The sequence below is a fragment of the Podarcis cretensis genome (assembly GCF_951804945.1).
Source record: "Podarcis cretensis genome assembly, chromosome: 5".
Lineage (NCBI taxonomy): Eukaryota > Metazoa > Chordata > Lepidosauria > Squamata > Lacertidae > Podarcis > Podarcis cretensis.
The window spans coordinates 48,449,269-48,472,591 of NC_137174.1; the positions used below are offsets into that span (position 1 = coordinate 48,449,269).

The following is a 23,323-nucleotide window of genomic DNA, read 5'->3' on the forward strand; positions in this document are numbered from 1 at the left end:
CTCAAGGCGGGGAGACTTCACTCTACTTTTTAGTCTTAAAAAGAGGGGCGGGGAGAGATAGGAAGCACCTTCATATTTTTGCTTTAAAGGTATTTTAAATAAAATCTGACCAAATTCAAAAGTCCAAATTGTATGATCTGGTTTTATTGGTAACAAAATTCAGAGTACCACCTGCCTCCCCACAAATCTGCAATCTAGCCACTGCAAAAGTAACTAAAAGGGAATAATCTCGGGAAATATGCTATGAACATTATTCATGGGTTAGGAAGGAAGGATGGTGTGTATGGCAAATGCAGCAAAACCGAGACATTTTCATATTATGTGTTTTCTTTTGGGGCGGGTGGGGGGGATTAATCAAGCTAGGCCACATTGGAAGATGAAAACATTTTATCTGGAAGAATGCACTCATGCAATTCATCAGAAAGAATATTTTATTTGCATTCATTTTGCTCCATGAATATCCAATGTAAAAACCACAATCAGCTTCTGAAATTCAACATGGAAACAGCCCAACTAACCTACAAACCTGTCAAAACAGCTTTTCAGAGCTTATTCATGACAGATGCTATGCTGGCACCTGGCTGTTTTACACTACAGTATTGGAATGTAAATTCTGTGGACTGGAACCTTTACAATTAGACTGCATTTGATTTCCCTGCAGAAAATTGTGCCTCCCCCTCCACCCCACCAGATCATTTATCCTACCCGTGACATGTATCATAAAAACAACTAAATAATGAAGGATATATTGTTTAAATTATGGCATTGGCTTTGCTGAATTCAGTTGATTGGCACCCTAATCCAGTGATCTGCAGGAGCTCAAAAATTCGCAGTAGTCTTTTGCAGATGCAGGTTTCTCTCATAAACACACACACGGGTGGAGCTGATTCCCAGAGGCAAAAAATAAATAAATAACAGGGCAGTTCCTGCAACAAAGAAACTTTCTTGGTTGAGCAGCATGTATCGTATTTTCCTGTGTATAAGACGAGATCTTTTTATTAAAAAATAATGCTAAAAAAATTGGGGTTGTCTTACAGTGGTACCTCGGGTTACATACGCTTCAGGTTGCATACGCTTCAGGTTACAGACTCCGCTAACCCAGAAATAGTGCTTCAGGTTAAGAACTTTGCTTCAGGATAAGAACAGAAATCGGACTCCGGTGGCGCGGCAGCAGCAGGAGGCCCCATTAGCTAAAGTGGTGCTTCAGGTTAAGAACAGTTTCAGGTTAAGAACGGACCTCCGGAACGAATTAAGTACTTAACCTGAGGTACTGCTGTATACACAGATAGTGCTGAGATGGGATGGACGATTGGTGGCTGCCGCGAGCAGGAGATTGCCAGCAGCATTTGGGGGGGGGGTTTGAATGTTCGTTGCGGCAAGTTCTGCTTGTGATTGGCTGTTGTCGCAATTGGGTGTGCAATTGTTGGCTGCTGGCAGCGAGCAGGCAGATGATTGGTGGCTTCGTGGATGTGTGCAATTGGCAGCGGCGGGTGAGCAATCTCCCCCCATTTCCTCAATTTTAAGTCCCAAAAAATAGGGGTCTTGTTATAAACGGAAAAATGTGGTATTTTGGAGAAGAGCGCAATGAGCAAACACATTTCACACAACAATCTCCCCAAACTCCCAAACAATCTTCCCCAAAATCTCTGTGACCTAAAATGTGAAAGAACCATGTCTACGATAAATATAGCTAGGATTGCTCCAGAGTTTTAACAGCTTTTCCAGGCAGTGACTTTCCCTCATGGTGTTCTATGTTGCATGGAATAACCTGGAAAGGGGGGAGGGGGGCACTAAAGTGGCCTTGTGGTTTTGCACCACAGTTGCTGGTCACATCCACACCATACAGTTAGAGCACATGCCTTCCTCTCCCCACCCCCCACCCCCAATCCTGGGAACTGCAGTTTGTTAAAGGTGCTAGGAATTTTAGCTCTGCAAAGCTAAACCAGTTCCCAGAATTTGGGGAAAGGGGGAGCCATGTGCTTTAAAGGTATGGTGTGGCTGTAATCACTGTTTTGGCCTCAGCTATTAAAGTTGATCCTGCTAGGCTTCTGTCGACTAGCATCTGAAAAACAACATGGTCTTTTTATGACTCGTAAATTCTACTTGAAACAGCACAAATCTCAGTTACAGGGTCTAGACATGTCAGGCATAAACAAATCCAAACTTTGAACACACACAGTTTTTTCTTGTTGGCTATTTTTTTTTAAAGGTAAGGAAAGTAGGCAATCAGTTTCTCAGGTGATTGCAAATTTTGTACAAAGAAGTGGGGCCTGCAACACAATGTTGCAGCATATCCCCACTCCCAAAGAGGAATGCTCCAGGTAGCCCGATTTTAACAAGATGTGCCAGGGATTGAACCCTGCACCTTCTTCATGAAAAACATGTATTCCACTACTGACTGATGACCCCTGGACACACAAATGCACACACACACACATGGCCTGGGGCATGGATGTGAACATGGGGCCACAAAGGCCATGAACTGCAAGAAGCATAGTCTGCAACAAAAATTTTAAAAAGGCCCAGGGACATGTCCAGGGTACGTTATCCTCCAGAAAGCAAGGTTTCATTCTTTGCACCTGCATGCAGGGGCCAATTCCATCTTTATTTTACCATGGAAGAAGGTGCAATAAACTTTTGCAACAGTCATAAGAAGCAACTTACCACTGAGTCAAGAAATCTAATACAGCACTCAAGCTCCGGGCGAGTCTCACAGAACTGCCGAAAGAGAAGTCTTCCTATTGGCTGCTTGTCACATAAACTGTAGTAATCTCTCTCTAGAGGAAATAAAGAGGAGGAGGTAAGGTGAAAAACTGAGGTACTTTTTAATGCATTTTGGTCTGGTTACATTGTGTCCATGTTTTCTTTTCCTTAAGGATCATAAAACACACACACACACACACACATTCTGCACAAGCAATACAAAATGACGCACACACACAAACAATTCACAGGGACAAAGGCTGTAGCCAAAGAAAGTTATGTGCAGTTGTGACGTGGAAGCAGAGAAATTGATTGTACCAGCATCTTTATGAAGTCAAGATTTCTCTCTCGCTTTCAGGGATGCGGCCTGCTGAAATCCCCGAAACAAGATAGGGGAATGTGAGCAAGATAACACTCTATCAGGGACCTCCAGTGCCTTTCTGAGCCCCTTGCCCTTCCCACGACTGGTAAACGCAGAAGAAATTACTCCTCACCCCGTCCCATTGCTCTTACTTCTGCTCAGAGAGTTGACTGTTGGGACTGTTCATGTGAGTCCAGACTACCAAGCTGGAAACCAAATATGGGGCATATCTGTGGTGCTCCTGTTCCCTGAGTGCAGGGGCTGCTGACCCACCCAGTCCCTAACACTCCACATCCCGCCATCTTTGCTCCACTACTAGACTGGGATACTGCCATAGAAGACAAGGGCACAAAGGGTACACGTATCTGCCAGAATGCTCGTTCCATGTTCACTTAATGAGATATCACATGGATTGAGGTCACTCATATCCCCCATATAAAGGTGGAAGGCTATTTGTTCCATCTCCCCCAGCTAGGATCATTTTCTGAACAGAAACATAGCTATTATTTACATAAAATAAACTCAAACTTGGTGTGTGTGTAGATATGGAAAAAAAATCTGGAATTAGCTTGGCACAAATATAAAACCAGCTGGTGCATGAGGCTGTTATGACTGTAAATTCAGGAGTAGGATACCGCAGCACGTGCCATAGCACTGGCCTTGCTAAAGAAATATTTATGGCTTAAAAACAGCAAAACAGCTCACAAAGTACGAAACCACAGGCTGTGTTTTCTTCAGCATTCTTGCCCTGACTTTTCTCAGCGCCATATGACAATTTCTATTGCTGCTGCAACAAACCACTCCTTATCTTAAGGCATGATGATGCTGTGAAGCAGACAAGCTGCCTTCATTTAACCTATTACAGAAAAATGCAACAGCTCGTCCAGATTAAAATCCTATTCTTTTCCAACTTTAGGAAAATTTATGGCATGTCTTGAATTGCTCGAGATTAAGACCATGACGTTTGCTGGCTGTTGCTTATTCGTACACAGGTCTATTTAAGCGGCAAGCTGTTGCCTGTCGAGATTGCTAGGGTACCTTCCCTTTTCTGCAATACCTGATCAAGCTGGGCTACCTATGAAATTTAAAAAATACAGAGGTTCCAAGAAGCTTGATCATTGCCCCAAAGTTTGGCAGCCTTACAAAAAAAATCCTCAATGTTCCTTCATCTGAGTGGCTCCACTAATTCCCCACATTCTTTTCAGACCTTTTTCATGTTGCAGCCAAGCTCATCCTCCATCACTCCCTTTACCCAGGAATAACGGCACAAGACACATTAGCTGAACGAATGGCCACTAGTTTTATTTCTTTACATTCGTTGGTCTGCAATGCCCATAACTAATGATTGTCAAACTTCCTCCCCACAATTTTGTTTGGTGTGGATGTCCTGCTACGGAGCCAAGGATTAGGAAACCGCATCTCCTGCGGCTGCCTGCCTTGTTTAGATGAACACTTCCTGGATCGAAAAATTGGCGTCGTAATGATGTTGCTCTTTGTTTCTCATTGCCCACACACCTGAGGCAAGGGTGGGAAGACGTCAGGCTTGTGGGATGCAAAAATGGTGGAGTGGAGACAATGTACTCTTAGAATTAAGGAGTAGTGTGCTTCTGGACACAGCACAGGAATTTGTTCTCACTACCTGAATTGAGCTCACAGTTGCCCTAAGGTTTCTTCAGCTCAGCAATCTAATTTAAACGGAAAAACCTTTTCCCCCCCCCCACCTTGTTGCTACTGTTAAACAACTGGGAGTCAAACTCCTTGATGATATACCGCGAATCACTTAGAGACCTACCAGTAGATCTGGCTCTATCTTCTGCCCACCCCTGACCCAAAGGATGTGCTGAGATGACTCTGGAAGAATTACCACAGACCTTCCAAGTGTCCTTCCTATTTTCCGGAGATGTCCCTGATTTAGAGAAGCTGTCCCGGTTTCTGATTTGATCCTGGAATGTCCCACTTTTCCTTAGGATGTCCCTATTTTCATTGGAAATATATTGGAGGGTATGGAATTATCTGCCCCACGAGCAGTCTGAAGGCAATTCTCTATATGGAAGGTTTTTAAAAAATGTTTAATGTTTTATTATGTTTTTATATATGTTGGAAGCTGGCCAGAGTGGCTGGGGCAACCCAGTAAGATGTGTGGAGTATAAACAACAAAATTATCATTATGGAAATATTGGAGGGTATGTTAAAAGGTAAAGGTACCCCTGCCCATACGGGCCAGTCTTGACAGACTCTGGGGTTGTGCGCCCATCTCACTTAAGAGGCCAGGGGCCAGCGCTGTCCGGAGACACTTCCGGGTCACGTGGCCAGCGTGACATCGCTGCTCTGGCGAGCCAGAGCCGCACACGGAAACGCCGTTTACCTTCCCGCTGGTAAGCGGACCCTATTTATCTACTTGCACCCGGAGGTGCTTTCGAACTGCTAGGTTGGCAGGCGCTGGGACCGAGCAGCGGGAGCGCACCCCGCCGCAGGGATTCGAACCGCCGACCTTTCGATCGGCAAGTCCTAGGCGCTGAGGCTTTAACCCACAGCGCCACCTGCGTCCCTGGAGGGTATGTTACCAGGCCCCAATAGTGGTGACTCTGGAGGTCAGTGAAACCACCAGGAAAACAAAGTCTCCTCAACTTGGTAAACCAAGGAGGATTGGTTAGAGTAAGCCTGCATGAATGAACCCACATCTCATTGGTAATTTTAGACACCTCAGGTGGACCTGGTTACGACTTCATGACCCAGTCTCCTAAAGGGAATGAGGGCAAAAGCACCCCTTCCCCAGCCCACATTCCCTGGGGGGAAGTCCTTGCAAAATTTCCCCACAAAGCCACCTCATATCTTTGCATCATGTACTTCTGATTACACAACAGCTTCACAGGACATTTTAGGGAAATGTGCCAGATCTAAGAATTCAGTCAAAGGCTTCGTTGGTCCAACAAAAATTCTCCCCTTGGTTATGGAGCAATCCTATTCCCATACTGAGCCCTCCCTGGCCCCCAACATAATCATACAGGGCTTTCCACATCATCAGCCTTCGGCTCGCTGCGGCTCCTGTGTGTTGTGCAAGAATTGAGGGAGGGGTACGCAGAGAGGATGTCCAAGTGGCTTTTATTCATTTGTATGTGATCCAGCAAATAGATTCTTCTCTCTGAACCATGAACTATCAGATGCCTGGAATAAATAGGGTAATAAGATGCCAAGGCTCATGAATATTTATGATACTGCCTACCGTCTCTCCATACAAAACAAGTATCCAGAAAGATAATCAAAGACACAAACTATTATATTATAAAAATGGTCAGGGTGTGACCATGATATGTGTGAAACACTACAGGCGTCTTGATGGTCCAGGTCTTATCCCATACTCTCATCTGACAATTGTGATATAACAACAACAACAATAATAATCTTCAGTCATCTTCTGATTTTTATTCTTTTGTTTCTGCTAGCTGGGCATGTAACATTAGGAGGAGCCCAGAAAAATGACAGAGCACATTTGCTTTTGACTACCCAAATAGACAAATGGTTAGCTCTGTCTACACAAAACTCATGCAGTATTGCTTTTGATTGGCACAGCCTGAGCATAAAGAGGTAGGCACTTACACATTTTATTCAGATTCCACAATAGTACAGAGCGTGCCTGCCCTAAAGCAGTACTGCTGCTAGCTCTTAGCCCTTTAGAGGGATTGGTATGGAATACAGCAAATAGCAGGCAGGTATGTATCACTCTCGTGTGGTTCCATGGACCACAGGATTCAGAGTACAATCCCAGGTGCTCTGGGAGAAATGGGAAATCACTCAAGGGCTGAAGGAATCCAAAGGAATTCCTGTTTGAAAACACTGCAGAATCTATAACCATTTTTTGAAAATGATTTTTAAAAAATAAAAAACACTCTGTTTTGCATCATCTTGTGTAACCTTTTTTTGAAAATGAATAATCAAAATTAAACTGCTCAAATCTCCCTCCCTGTGCGTGTGATTAAAAAAAAGAAAAAGAAATTATAAGGGGTTCATTAGATTGTGGTCCTAATGTATACTCAGCTCCTGTGTACAACACTCTTCATCCCATCAGCTGTGCTTCATTGACATACTGGGTTTTTTGATGCAGAATACAATTGGATAAAGACGATGTGTATTGAAAATGCTTGGCTCAAGCTAAATCGAGATAACCCCATGGATAGAAGTCTCCATGTACCGGCTCCAGTCATATCCCACATATAAAAGTGGGAGGATAATCTTTCCATCTCCCTCTGCTATGATTGCCCATTTTTTGAACAGTAACATTAAAAAAAAATAATAAGTCAAATTATGGCCAAAACAGAGCCCCCCCCTTTTTTTTGCTCCTATAAGAAAGTGTCAGGCCAAAAATTAAACCAGGATGAATGCAAGAACATGTACAATAGCTCTAAGTCATCAAGTCCTTAGCAACTTTAGTCTATGAGAACAGGATGAACTTGCTGCTAAAATAATAAATGAAATTATTATTCCCCTTTAAGTGGCAAAAAATAGCTTCTAAGATTCAGTCCTGGAGGACTGAGGAACTGCATTCGTGTAGATACACATACCTTATTGATTAACTGAAAGCACATTTTTGTGTATTAAGTAAACACAAATTCACAGACAATTTTTTAGTGGCACATCCAAGATGAAGAAGAAAGGGGGGGGGAGTCTCCAAGTGCATATTTTATTTATTTTTCGAGTCCACTGCATTTCAAGTATCTTCCTTGGGGAACTCTTAGGCATAGCTAACTCAAAACTTTGTCCCCCAACTTCAGTTCTTTGAAGACAATGAAAACACTTGGGAGAAATATTTCTGTGCATCAGAAGCATCTTTCCTCTCCTCCCCTGGCACTTGTATTTGGTACCTTCCTTTCGGGGGAGTATTTTTACATCACAATCCAAGGCGTCATGAACTATGACCAAATTTTTCACACTCTTCCTCTCCCATTTTACCAGTCTCAAAGGAAAAGGAAAAAACCGAGCGCGCAAATGGACAACTGGAGAGTCAGAAACCTGCTTTAAGAGTCAATTATATCGTTCTCTGTATAGATGCCAATAAAAACAGCAGTTCTGATTCAAAAGTTTAACAAATGTGGAGAATGATTTCCTGAGGAAATGGAAATGTTAAATAGTTGGAAGTGAAACCATATGTTTGCAAATGATGCAGTGGACATAACAGTTGTAGGGACAACTGCTAGAGAAGAGGACACATCCTGCCGGATTGGAGAAACTTTATACAGAGACAGGACCCCGTATAAATTCAACTTTCCTTATTTTAGAAAATGAGCACAGGCTTGGATCGTGCTGCCTGTTGAATGAGGCTTTCATATCTCCCCTTTCCACCGTAGCTTCATATTCCACTCCTTAAGACTGGGGGACCCTCCAGTATGGCATAAAAAGGAGGGCAGGGATGCAGTGGGAAAAGGGGGAAGGGGACTGGCAAAAACTGGGAACTTTGCCTTCTGCTCACGCAACAACACAGGTGCATCTAAACCATGGATTATAGCGGCTATGTACACACTATACTTTTAAAGCACATTCAAAACACATTCTTTCTCTCAAAGAATTCTGAGCATTGTAGTGTACATCTCACAGAGTTAAAATTCCCAGCTACCTTTAACAAACTGCTGTGCCCAGAATTATCTGAGTGAAAGAATGTACAGCTTCCAGATCATGTGGCCACATGACTAAGCCGCTTCTGGTGAACCAGAGCAGCACACGGAAACGCCGTTTACCTTCCCGCTGGAGCAGTACCTATTTATCTACTTGCACTTTGACGTGCTTTTGAACTGCTAGGTTGGCAGGAGCTGGGACCGAGCAACGGGAGCTCACCCCGTCACGGGGATTCGAACCGCCGACCTTCTGATCGGCAGGTCCTAGGCTCTGTGGTTTAACCCACAGCGATCCCAATTGCAACGCATACAAGGTTGCAAGTCTGGTAGTAAGTTCCAAGGAGCAAAGTCAAACTTACTTATGAGTAGATATGTACAGAGTTGCACTGTGTGCATAAATGTTTTTCTGAATATTATTTCTTTATCATCCTAACTTTACTTTTTTACCTTAACTTTTCACAAAGCAACACATTGCTGGATTTTAGTTGACTGCTCTGTATGCTCTGCCCCCCCTTCCCCTCTGACACTCAGCCTACTACATCTCCCTGCCAGACAGAAAAACACTTTGCTCAACTGTCCAGGAGCTGCAGAGCCAGGGGAGGAAGAACACTCTGGCCACATCCACCAAAGGACTAAGGAATGCTGGGCTGGGCTGTGTGTGTAGGGCTTTGTCTTTGCATTACTGCAATCTGTTGCAAGTCTCATTGAAGATCACTCTATTGAAAAGTGAAATACAAAGCATCAAAGAAATATATCTGGACAGACAAAAAAAAAGTTACTTCAGAAAGAACCTAGTTATGCTAAGAGTACAAAACAAAATTGGCTTGGTATAAACACATTAGACTAAACCATTAAGGGGCACTTTGTAGGCAATTTTGTTTTTTTTAAAAAATAATATTTATTAATAATTTAAACACTACAAAAAATAAAAACAATACAATACAACACAAAAACACTACACAACACCAACACATTTAAACTAACAAAACAAACAAACAAAAACAATTTAAAACACATCAAATAGTTTCAGTATCATATCTTTCATTCACTTATTTCCACGACCTCCTCACACCTCCCTTTTTGTATTCCACTTCTATTAACTGTTTCAGCAATTCCTTTCCATCTTTCTCTGTTTTCTATCCTATAATTATCTTAACACATTCTAACCTTATTTTTTCCTTTGATACTCTATTTATTTATACTTAATTCCTTATAACATTTCTACTAAAGCCATATAACTTCATTCCAACATTTTTCTAACATTCATTAATTTTGCAGTATTTCCGTAAATAATCTTTAAACTTTTTCCAGTCTTCTTCCACCGACTCTTCTCCCTGGTCTCAGATTCTGCCAGTCATTTCCGCCAGTTCCATATAGTCCATCAACTTCATCTGCCATTCTTCCCGGGTGGGTAAATCTTGTGTCTTCCAATACTTCGCGATGAGTATTCTTGCTGCTGTTGTTGCATACATGAAAAATGTTCTATCCTTCTTTGGCACCAATTGGCCGACCATGCCCAGGAGAAAGGCCTCTGGTTTCTTCAGGAAGGTATATTTGAATACCTTTTTCATTTCGTTATAAATCATCTCCCAGAATGTCTTAATCCTTGGGCATGTCCACCAAAGGTGAAAGAATGTACCTTCAATCTCATTACATTTCCAACATTTATTATCAGGCAAATGGTAAATTTTTGCAAGCTTGACTGGTGTCATGTACCACCTATAAATCATTTTCATTAAGTTTTCTCTTAGGGCATTACATGCCATAAATTTCATACCTGTGGTCCATAACTGTTCCCAGTCAGCCATCATTATGTTATGTCCAACATCTTGTGCCCATTTAATCATAACTGATTTCACCATTTCATCCTGAGTGTTCCATTTCAACAGCAAGTTATACATTCTTGACAAATTCTTGATATTTGAGTCTAACAATTCTGTTTCCAATTTTGATTTTTCCACCTGGAAGCCAACTTTTTTGTCCAAATTGTATGCCTCCATTATTTGATAATAATGGAGCCAGTCTCGCACTTTATTTTTCAGTTTCTCAAAACTCTGCAATTTTATTCTGTCTCCCTTTGTAGGCAATTTTGAAGGCTACCAGTTCTGGGCATTCGCTTTAACTCTGTCCCCAAAGCTTGTGCCAAAGGAGGAACCAGCCATTCAGTTTTGGCAAACTTAAGGACTTTGAAAACAGGAAAAAATGAGATCAAAATGTATCCATACTTAATGCAAGGACACATCCTATGAGGACTAAGGGCTTTATGGCTGGAATCCTCAAGCCACATCTTCAGTCACGGGCCAACTAACCAATTCATGATTGTGCATTATAAGGACCATTTTGTGTTCAGTTTAAGCCAGCATATGGTTTTCCCCATTCAAATTTCCTTCTTTTTCTGGCCTCAAGCCTAGCACCAGTCATTCCTTCTATTTTTGATGTTCAGGCATGAGTGCAAATGCTGATGTAGCAAATGAAGCACCACCCCTGCAAAATAACTAGGCTTTAACAATCTCAGAAGAGCCCCAAACTTTGCAAAAGTATATGTTTCTTGTGCAAAATAAATAAAGGGAACAAAAACTCACCCCAACAAAAAAAAGCAAGACTGCACATATTCTGCAAACTCATGTGCAGAGTAGCAGAATGAGTGTGGACCAAAAGTCCAGTCAGGTCATAACTTGAGTCTCATTCAGAGCTCAGGATACAGCCACAGACCAACCACCACATTTGCTCCCTGCTTTTCCCTTCCCTTCTCTGCACTACTACTCCCTCCAAAGCTCTTCCTTTCCAAGCCATAGGGATGTCCCAAAGTCCTTGAAGGCGTGGCTTGGATTGGCTGTTAGCTGCCCCCAATCCATGCCCTCAATGCTTTCCTTTTTCCCAAGCAAACATACTGTTGCTAGGCCTCACTTCCCCCTTCTATTTTTGAAGGCCAGACTCAAATTTACAGCAACTTTTTCATGCAAATGCAAATTACAAATGGAACTGAAATTGTCTCCATGTAAATCCAAGAAAGAACATACACTAATCCACCCTGACGTTTAAAAGATGAAAGCTGCTTCCCAGCTTTCTTCCCAGCTTTAAGTTTCTTAATGGACCTTTTTCTTTAAAAAAGAGAGCTTATACATTGTGTTGGTTGCATCAGTAAACACTGCCTCTGTTACCACTGAATTAGGTAAAAATGCAAAGTGAGTAGATGTGTTATTGCTTGTGGCAACAGTCTGTGCATAAGGGTGGGAGGGAGTTTAATTTCTCCAATAATAATAGGGTTTAAGCACAAAAGATTATCCTGCATTCAGTTCACAAAAGGCCTAAAGTCTAGTTAATTTCACTCTACCTACAGGAGCGTCCCCCTCACATGCACAGATGCTGTGGCCAGAATCCAAAGAGCTACTTTAGGGATCTTAAAGGGCTTCCGCAAACCTGGTGGAATGTCAACTTTCCCCCTGCTTTGAACAGTAAACCCTAATGGCATGTGTCAGGGGCTCAGGAGCAGAAGCACAGGGAAGAGGGGAGATGGAGAGCGAAGGGGAAGAATCTGAGGGCAGCGTAGGAGAAGATGACAGTGGCCCGAGAGATTCCATGAGCCTCTCCAGCGAATCGGAAGATTCACAGAAGGGGGCGCCGGTGGCCAGGGCAAGGGGGGTCCCAAGGGGGACACTCCAGAAGCAAGGGACCAGCAGGGACTCCCAGAGCAGCAGTTGGAGATCAGGACCAGCTTCCCCACCTGAGCATAGTGGGGGGGAAGAGTCCCAGGTATCGGGGGTAGCGTCTCCCCCAGCAGGGAGAGAAGAGGAGTCAGGGCTGACCACGCCTCCATCGGAGAGTGAGGCAACGGAGGGGAGGTCAGGTCCGGCTAGCATCCCGGAAGAGGGAAGCAGTGACAGAAGCAGTGCAACGGTCAGGAGGAAGGTCACTGGGTTGGCGCGAGAGCCAAATTCAAAAGTACAGGCGCGCGGGGCAGCAGAGAACGAGGATTGGGAGCCGGGTCCTAAAGCCCGGCGGAGACAGGGGGAGGAGTCAGGGGACTCAGCGTCAGAAGAGTCCAGAAAGGGGAATGCCCCAGCGGACAGGAGGACCCAGAGGAGAAGAGAGCAGAGGAAGAGGTGGAGCAGGGCGAGAATCTTAAACTGGTGTCAGGGGGGAGGAGATTCAGACGGAACTTCGGCGGTCTAAGGTTTAAGACGTAGAGCTGCGCGCTACGGCTTTGGAATGGAAACTGAACTTCAATAAAGACTTTTGTATATAATGACGACCTGGCGTTGGTCCTTTGTGAGCTGGGACCTTGGGCAGCTCTGACAGTATGAAACCAACTTCTTTTGATAAGTCCCATCCACATCAAGGAACAGTTGCCATGGGGTACAAAGGATGCTTTACTTGAGCTCAGATTCGATTTGGGTGCAGAGAACTGGCTGTGAAGTTCTTTGGAGCCTGGCTTATGGAAGCCATAATAATATCCAGTTTGAATGTAACTGGTAAGTGCAACCCACCACTATGACAGCAGTGTGAAACTTATTTGTTATATTCTCCATGGAGCTCAAGGTGGTCTACAGTTCTCCCCATCCTCATTTGAACCCCACAAAAACCCTGAGAAGTAGGTTAAGCTGAGAGATATATAGTGGTACCTCAGGTTAAGGACTTAATTCATTCCGGAGGTCCATTCTTAACCTGAAACTGTTCTTAACCTGAAGCACCACTTTAGCTAATGGGGCCTCCTGCTGCCGCCACACTGCTTCAACACGATTTCTGTTCTGATCCTGAAGCAAAGTTCTTAACCTGAAGTACTATTTCTGGGTTAGCGGAGTGTGTAACCTGAAGCGTATGTAACCTGAAGTGTATGTAACCTGAGGTACCACTGTAGTGACTTTCCCTGGGTAAACCAAGGAGCTTCATGGCTTGAGTGGGGATTGGAACCCAGGTCCTAGTCAGACACTTCAACCCTTAGACCACACTGGCTCTCAACTTCCTCAGCAGTACCTGTTTCCACCGCTGTTGATAAGATATACAATCTTGTCCATCCCACCTCAGGTCCATGGAATTTAGTGAGTGCATTTTAAATATCTTTAAACTGCAAGTTATTGTTTCGTTGTGTAAAAAAGCTGAGGGACTGCACCCCTCAAAAGTGCATAGGATGCTAGAAAGAAAATAATTCCCATTGCTTCAAATAAATGACTGCTTGCAAAAACAATTAAGTCAACAGTGAACCCTACCATCTCCCTGGGTAAGTCAACTCAGTGGTGAGCTGACCTCAGTATTCTATTTAAAGCCATGGAAACTGGCCTATCGAGAGGACTACATTTTACAAACCATTGAAAAGAAATGCTATGTAATTAGTATTAGGCAAATACAGGTACTTGGCAGCACTTAACACCCAATGCCTCTAAACTGGGTCAGTAACCACCATGGGAAAAATCAGTGAATTTCTTTAAGGTGAAGTCTAAATACACTGCTGAATTTAAGGCTGTGTATATACATCACCCCTGAGTGCTCACTGGAAGGACAGATCCTGAAGCTGAGACTCCAATACTTTGGCCACCTCATGAGAAGAGAAGACTCCCTGGAAAAGACCCTGATGTTGGGAAAGATGGAGGGCACAAGGAGAAGGGGACATCAGAGGACGAGATGGTTGGATACTGTTCTTGAAGCTACGAGCATGAGTTTGCAGGAGGCAGTGGAAGACAGAAGTGCCTGGCGTGCTCTGGTCCATGGCGTCACAAAGAGTCGGACACGACTAAACAACAACATATACAACTCTGATCCTAGCCCTCCGCTGCCTTGTGGCTATACTTATTTGTGAGAAAGGCTTTGTAAGGAAACCCCAAGGAAAACCATATCTGCTGCCTTGTTGGACATCTTCTGGAGAAGAAAAGGCTAAGGAGTGAAGCCCTACACAAATCCGGAGTGGAGTCCCAAAGACGCCTTGAACACCTCCTTCTGGCAACTCCTGCAGTGAAACTGGTGCCAAACATATTGCTCTGCTTTCCTATGGACCACATCAGCAAGGCTGAGAAGACCTCCATGCATACTGCCCAAGCTTGCGCCCCAGGGAGGTCACTTTGGTGCTGCTAACACAGCAGTTATGAGTTAACAGCCACAGCAGGCGCTGCGATTCCCCAGCAATTTGACTTCACCCCTGGAGGCACATTCCATTGTCTCTCAGGACAGACGTAAGCCAACAACAATAATGACCGAGAAGCAACAGGGATGACTTAAAGCTACCACAATACTAGTCTTGATTCAGCACCAGCAGATGGACATCTGCACAAACGCAATGGAGGAAGTGAGAGAAGAAACACCTCTTTACTTCCTTTTCCTGATTGCTGCCACTCCCCACATCCCATGAAATTTTAAGATGTGAAACTGACTAGATAAAAATGTTATGTGCAATGAATGAACAGTGCTAACTAGCCCTCCCTTCCCAGTGTCACATACTCCACCTGGTGCCCTGACATTTGGGCACTGTCAGGAGCCAGAGTCAGGAGTAGATCAGTAATAAAAAAAACCCTCTGGTGTCAGTAAAGTTAACTATTTATTTAAAATAAAATAAAAACAGTTCAGTCCTAGTGGTCACAGCAACCCTTCCCAGCAGGTCTTACCCCAATGAAGCAGCTACGAGGACAGAAGGTCCCTGTCTTCTCACTGTCCCTCCCCTGGTTCTTTCCCCAGCAACCTAAGGCTCTGTCAACTTGCCTCTTGACTTCATTTCTCTGCATGTTCTGGGAGACCAGGAGGAAGGGCAGATGGTCGCAGCAGGAGGGGTGACTTCCTGGATTCTTCAGCAGCCTGCCTCATCTCTGCATCTTGGACCCTCTCTTCTCCAGCATCCACTTCTGCCTCCGATTTTGAACTGCTCTTGGCCACAGCCTCCTCCTGCTCACTAAACCCTGTTGTCTCTTCAGCTTCTAACAGCTCCTCCTCCCAATCTGCTCCCTCTTCTCCCTGTGACCACACATCAATGTCCCACCAGCAATGCCCTGACTCGGAGCCTTCTTCTGCTGGGGGTTCCCCAGCTGGTGCTTCCCACCAGTCCTCTGCATCCAGCCAGTCCATGACAGGCAAACAATACTATCTGTAGTAAGGGTGCCTTCATGCATAAGCCGTATGCTTATTCCCCACAGGGTCCCAGGTTGTGTGGCTCTCTCCCTGTGCAATTTGTTCCACGTGCATGGATGATAAGTAGAAGTCCCAATCCTGTTGTAAACACATGTGATGGCCATTCAACTAATCAGAACCCCTGCGCAGCTAAAATGTGTATCTGCCATTAACCCAGCAGCAAACCTGTAGTCTTTGCTCCTCGCTAGCTCTGCAGGTTCATGTTGCAAATGTCCAACACAACTAATCCTCTTGTTTTACTTTGGGAGTAGAGTGTCTGTCCATGGAAAAGAAAGGCTCGAGCATTGTCTTGAAGACTAGCCTGCACACTAAGGGGATGTGCCATTAGCATTGCACAGGTGCAGAAAGCTAATTCCGAAAGCAGCCTCTGTGAAAAAGCTATCCATAATACATGCTGCTGCCATATCTGCAAGTAAATCTTTCATCCACTTTCACTTTTATTTGGGCTGCATGATGAAGTCTATTAGGTCACTTGAAGAGGTAATCGTCTGTCAAATTTCTTATATTAAACTGCAACCATTTTCAGTTAGCAGCATAGTAAAAGAAAGGGCTTCTTGGGAGGAGGTCCGTTAACACTTGCATAATTCAGAGCTGTCTAGACCTACTATGGTACAGCTTCAGCCTGGAGCATATTTTTATGCCCGAGTTATTTCCCCACCAAATGCAGGATTTTTATAATGGAAACTCTGACAGATCCTTAACTTAGCCCCCAGAGTGGGTACAGCTTTGATGCACATGACGCTGGTCTGATTAATTAAAAATATAGATGCAATCAGGATTCGACAATGGAATTCTTTTAAATGGTATTTAAGGCCTGCCAGCTTAATTTCTTCTGCTTGTCAGTTGTGTCTCTTAAAAACAAACAAAGCCCATTTCCCATCTTTATCTATGAAATTTAATTATTTAGATTCAGACAATGTTTGCTTTGTGCATCATTTCTTAGTTTCTTTTTATATCCTTCCCTTTCAGTCATGGTATTATGCTACAGGGATATACATCATGCATTGCAGAAATATTACGTTCAGTATGGAAATGTTCCAAGACAAAAACCAGGCGAGAATTGCAAACAGCATTTGGAGAGTATTTCAATGGCTTCCAAATTAAATGTGATTCAGTGTTCTCCACAAAACCCTTTTTAAAATTTGTTTTCTACAAACATTTGGAGGGATGTTTTCCTTCTTATAATGCTGCTGGAAAGCAGAATCCCACACGCACTTGTACAAATGTCTTCGTACAAATATTTGCACCAGAAATGTTTATGAGGGCCATCTCTGCAGATTTTGGAAAGCGGTAGGAAGGCTTAGCACATAACTTTTCAAGTCATGCCCAGCAGCAGCAAAGAATAAAGTAAGCTGCTTTAAGCGTTTTAAAGCTTCCATTATTTACTTGTTCAGAAAATTTTACTGCCTACCTTTCAGTGTAACAGTTCTCAAGTGGGAAGGAATCAACACATCAGTAAGACTATTTGTGGAAGCTGATAAGCAGAAAATGATAAAGATCAGTAAAACCAAATAGGCACATTAACTATACAGTGGTACCTCGGGATAAGTACTTAATACGTTCCGGAGGTTTGTTCTTAACCTGAAACTGTTCTTAACCTGAAGCACCACTCTAGCTAATGGGGCCTCCTGCTGCCGCCGTGCCGCCGGAGCACGATTTCTGTTCTCATCCTGAAGCAAAGTTCTTAACCTGAAGCACTATTTCTGGGTTAGCGGAGTCTGTAACTTGAAGCGTATGTAACCTGAAGCGTATGTAACCCGAGGTACCACTGTATACAAAAAGGGATTGTTGAAACAAAACCTGCTGAAAATTTGTTGAAACAAAGCCTGCTGAAAATTACTGAAGTCTCAAATCTGGAGAACCTCAAAAGGAAATGATTGCTAAAACTAGAGGGCCATCACTGAGAAAGGTCCATTTTTATTATGTTAGTGACATGATAAAGTAGGCTATCTGTACAAGACAGTTTGAAGTTTCACCTGAGGGGAGAAGATACTACCTCAAGAATGCCAGATTCTTAGTTTGTACAGCACTTTAAGGATAAAGCCACCAGAACATGGAACTTAAGTAGAATAAGGATTTGGGAGTATCATCCCAGATGACTGCTTCATTCCGAACCAGCTGCATCTCCACAACCCCACTTCACGTGAGACTCATGAAGAGTAAGATAGAGTGGAAAGAAAGAATCCCCAATGGTGATGCCTCACTGGATGGAATGGAGCAGGCTTCCTCAAACTCGACCCTCCAGATGTTTTTGGCCTACAACTCCCATGATCCCTAGCTAGCAGGACCAGTGGTCAGGGATGATGGGAATTGTAGTCTCAAAACATCTGGAGGGCCAAGTTTGAAGAAGCCTGGAATGGAGCGTCAGCACTCAGTTCAAGATGTTTAGAAGCCACCTGGTCAGGGCAGGAGTGGCTTGATACTGTAATAAGGAGGCTCTCAGGCAGTTTAGGGCTTTAATGGTAATGGTATCATTCTTGTTGAGATGATATGTCAAAGAGGTTGCTATCTGCACTTTCCAGAAATGGGTGGCGGCATTTTGGTTCCCACAGGTTTTCCCAGCTGGATTAGTAGGTCTCTGTTATGGGTATGTGCGGAAGGCAATTAATAAAATAATAATAAAGTTCAACTTGAACATGCTTTAAAAACCCTTCAGATCTTTGTATTAAGGGGGGAGCCAGTGCGTGTAGGGATGTTGGCAGCAAAGGCACACCCTGTTTCCCCCTCCATGGGCTAAAACCTGTAACCTCTGGACAGGATTTCTGCATGCTACGTGTGCCAAATGAGACAGGACCCCATATAAATTCATGTCGTTTACCTGCCTCTGAATATTTTTTCTCTTTTTACTGTTGCTCATCCCTGACATGATTAGATGCTTCGCCGTGCAGTACCTTCCTAAATTGCATTTTGATATAGAGTGAAATGCTTGTAAAATAGTAATTTAGTTTTTATCTTGGTGAGATTCCGACAGTCTTGGGAGTTGACGAATCCTATGACTGGGGGTGTGGGGTGGGGAAGGTTGAATATTAAAGGTCACCTCCGAGTTCTAAGGCGTTCCTTGGAGTTGTGTGAATAAAGGTTTTATAGTCTATGTTTGTAGCGGTTTTGGCAGAGATCTGCTGTGTTAAGTACTCTGTCGTCAAAGAAGGGAATTAGTAAAATAGCTCTTCTACCTCCGGACAATCCATTTATAGGTCCTTTGACTGAAATGCACAACTTATTTCATCTCTTGTGTTTTTATTTAATCTTCTGTTTGATGATATCCGCTTACAGAGTATTTCAGGGCAAGGCTCTACTCTGAATGCTTAAAATGGTTCTGGGACTGTTGTTGCATGTGGCACAAAGCAAACATTTCCAGTTCCAGGAAACTGAAGGAAACATATTGCAACTAATTTTCAACCTTGTAAAAAAAGGAGTCTGCAAGACTACTTAGAGGTACTTGGTGGGAGAAGGCAGGGGATGTCAAGGGGGGGGGAGAAATCACAAGAATTCCAATAGAGGTCACATGACCTCCTAGGATATAAGACTGCCCAGTAAAGTGAGGCCTAAGGGAAGGTCATGCTAAATGGATGCATACATTCGCCTTAGCTAGGGGTGGGATGAGGAAGACACCCATCAGAGTTGGAAAACAATGATGCCATTCCCACTGATCTATATCTGGCAGTCTTATTGGACCTTCCAATATGGCAACACAGAAGATACAAGAATGTCATTTTGATGGTATGTAGCAGCAGCCTTCCCCAACCTGGTGCCCTTCTCATGTTTCACTGCCCATAAACCCCAGCTGGAAACAAGCAAAGGGAAGGCATGATGGGAGCTGTAGTTCCCAGGTTAGGGGAGGAATAAGCCCTCTGCTACAGTCCCAATCTGGATGGGATTTCCTGCACCTCCTAGTTGCAGTGGAAGGAAAGCTTCCATTGGCACACATGAGATCCGGATCAAGAGACATGTGGCCGTGATAACAAACATTCAAATAATTGTATGAATGGTGCAAAGCCTAGTTTGCTCCTGAATATTTATTCAAATTCTTTTTACTGCTCTTCCGTAAATGAACTGTTCGAAACGGCTTGTACACATAAATGTAAATATAAACGCCACAACAATCTAAACATTAAAACACAAATCACTGGACTATGCAAGAACATGAGAAGAGCCTGCTGGATTAAGCCAATGGTCCATCTAGTCAAGTGCTCTCATAGTGGCCAATGGGAAGCTTGCAAGCAGAACCTAAAATCAAGAGCACCTTCCCCTCCTACAGTTTCCTGCAACTGCTGAACTACAGGGGGGGGGGGGAGGCAGCAATAAGCAAGAATAGGCTATGTTCCTATTGTTTTGAAACAACATATTTCAACGTGTCCAGAGGAGGGCAACCAAAATGGTCAAAGGCCTGGAAACGATGCCTTATGAGGAACGGCTAAGGAAGCTGGGCATGTTTAGCCTGGAGAAGAGGAGGTTAAGGGGTGATATGATAGCCATGTTCAAATATATAAAAGGATGCCACATAGAGGAGGGAGAAATGTTGTTTTCTGCTGCTCCAGAGAAGCGGACATGGAGCAATGGATCCAAACTACAAGAAAGAAGATTCCACCTAAACATTAGGAAGAACTTGCTGACAGTAAGAGCTGTTCGACAGTGGAATTTGCTGCCAAGGAGTGTGGTGGAGTCTCCTTCTTTGGAGGTCTTTAAGCAGAGGCTTGACAACCATATGTCAGGAGTGCTCTGATGGTGTTTCCTGCTTGGCAGGGGGTTGGACTCGATGGCCCTTGTGGTCTCTTCCAACTCTATGATTCTATGATTCTATGATTCTATGAAGGCAATGTAGAACCACAGGATCCTGTTGGTTTATTATGTGCATATGTGCATGTGCCCATTTGTGTATGAACTTCAAGTACCACTGTAGTGTCCAAATTATTGATAAATTAAAAAGGCACAAATACAAAGGGCAGCACCAAGCAATACATACATTAAAACAGCAACACCTTCAAATTCCTGTTTTAAAAGGAACATTGCCAATTGCTGGGATACAAAATAAAGATGGAGCTAACCCCACCTAATCTCTTGAAACTGCCAACATGAATTTGACGGAACTGCGGGGGGCAGTGGAAAACAGGAGTGCCTGGCGTGCTCTGGTCCATGGGTTCACAAAGAGTCAGACACAACTAAACAACAACAGCCATCTCTTGGGGCAGGGAATTCCATAAACAGGGAGCTAACACAGGAAGAAGAAGAAAACACCTTCTCATGTGTTGCCACCAGCCTTGCCTCAGAAGACAATGGCACTTACAGGAGGGACACAACATCTTAAAGGATGGACAGATTCACAAAAAGGGAGATAACCTTCCACACTGCTTGCCCCAAAGCTGTTTGGGAATAAGAAGCTTCCCAACTGAAAAAAATAAACTAAACTTGTAGCCTATACAAAACACGTTCATCTTTGTTTACTGTGCAGCTCCTCCGCCCCTCATTCAACTAAACTTAATTTGTACAATGTAGGAGTTGTCTATTTTAAGACTGTGTGCGTACATATCGGCATTTGCACACGTGCATATACTCCTACATATCCCCAAGAACAATTGCTCTTACACACCAGCGCTGAGCTGATTCTAACAGAAAGCACAGCTTCCCCGAGATCTCTTTGCACTCAACACTTTTTCTCACATGGCAAGGGCTTCTGAGGTTACAGCTCCCAGGACAGCCCAACTTCAAAAAATTCAAGGTTGAGTCACCGACCAGGCCTGTAAAAAGCCAGCAACAGCAAAAATATGAAACACCAATAAACCTCAATGTATTTCTTTCTAAGTAATGAGTTCCTGTGTTCAGGTATGTAGTAAAGATACAGCTATAGGAATTTAAGGTTTGGGGGGGAATGATGCTTGCTGAAAATATTCCTCCCGGTAAAGCCTTGTGCTACGACAGCAATAAAGTGTTTGAAGTTATTGTTACAGCTAGTCCTGAACCCGCCCCTGTCAATGGAAAGTTTCATTGGCACCTGGGATCTGCTGCTTTGGGCAATTGCCGAACTACCACCACAACCAAGCATATAATACTGTCATCAGGTAGAGAGGAATGTGCAGCCCAGCAAGCCAGACAGGCATGGAAAAGTACATTTCCTCCAATAGATTTTGCCGTCTCCGTGCCCTTCCCTTTGCGCTTTCCACTGATCTCATTTGTGAAGCAAGGAGAAGGAGAAGAAGGTGGGGAGGGAGGGGGGGAAGGCAGTGAGCAGCACACGCCCGACACTTTGCTCCCCACAGTGAGTCCTGGGTTTCTTGAGGAAGGCGTCTCATTTTGAACAGCTGCCCTTGAAATCTCCTTTCTTTATTGAAGGCTCAAGAAAAAGGAAAAAGAAAAAAGTTCAAGTGTGCTGAAAATTGTGAAGGCCTCTCGCAAATAGACAACGCTGCATTGTTTCCCTTTTCGGGAGCTTGTTCAAGAGTGAAAACAACAGTAAAAATAACCAGAATTAGTCCATAAGCAGGAACTGTTCAGGCACTATTGCTGCCAGCGGCAACTGCTGTAATGAAAATGAAAAGGTTGCTCATTTAAGCACCCGCTTTGAACTTCCTCAAAACAATTACCCTTCCTGCAGAAGTTAGCATTCAAGTGCATTTACAGGCCAGTGAAAACTGTGGTCCATAGTGTGTGACCCATGACAGGAAAATCAGGGGTGGAGAACCTTCCCTAGCTAATGGCCTGGGCTCTTATCTCTGGAACCCTGGTGGGCCAAATTTTGACAGGTGGGGTTGGAAATTGGGAACTCCGGTGGAGCAAGTTTGGCCCATGGGCTGCAGGTTCCCCACCCATGCAGCAGATGGCCATGATGAGTAAGCAAGCAGAAAGACATCTTTGTTTCTATCAAGTAAGTCAGTTCTGGAGTCCAAGGTGGAGATGAGAGGGACAGAGTGAAAAGGATGAGGTAAAAGATGAAGTCCTCTTTCCAGCTCAAATACCCCCCACCCTACTTGTGGAATTGTTTGAGACACTTGTTGCTTAAAACAAAACAAATATAGTTTTGCACTCATTTCAGTATTAGAAAGAATCTCTTTAAAATAAATTAGAATACAGTACTGCATTTGGGGAGATAAAAGGCATTGTTACACCAATTGATGAGCCCAGAATCACCAGCTGAAGTGAGGCTAAGAACAACCCGGTACATCCATCATAGAACTAGCCACATTCAATAAGAAGTAGAACTGAAGGGACCATTTTAGAAGAAAAACTATAAAATACAGCTTTGGCCAATACTGAGAAATCATCAATGGAAACATTTTAATACTAGAGTCTAATGTCTTCCAACAATTTACCTCTCATGAGTTGCCTTGGAAAGTGATGGGATTTCCCCCATTCAGTGGTGTTGTTTTTTTAAGGCGAGAATGGAAGTTCATTTATCTACATTTAGCAGGAAATTAGATTACATTATCTTTGCAGCCCCTTACCACTCTATGACTCTAAGAAAACAGAAAACATTGCCCTGGAAATAATAATAATAATAATAATAATAATAATAATAATAATAATAATAATAAAATTATTTATTTATTTA

The 23,323-nt window shown here is 43.5% G+C and overlaps 1 protein-coding gene across 2 annotated transcripts in view; it reads right to left on the reverse strand.

The window, feature by feature from the left end:
• The window catches only part of GRK5 (G protein-coupled receptor kinase 5), a 147,294-nt gene that overhangs the window by 62,719 nt on the left and 61,252 nt on the right, over positions 1-23,323 (reverse strand). For both annotated transcript variants that reach the window (XM_079976714.1, XM_079976713.1), the window contains exon 3: positions 2,665-2,777. In XM_079976714.1, coding sequence (XP_079832840.1) covers positions 2,665-2,777 — 113 coding nt within the window. The remainder of the gene's footprint in view (positions 1-2,664; positions 2,778-23,323) is intronic.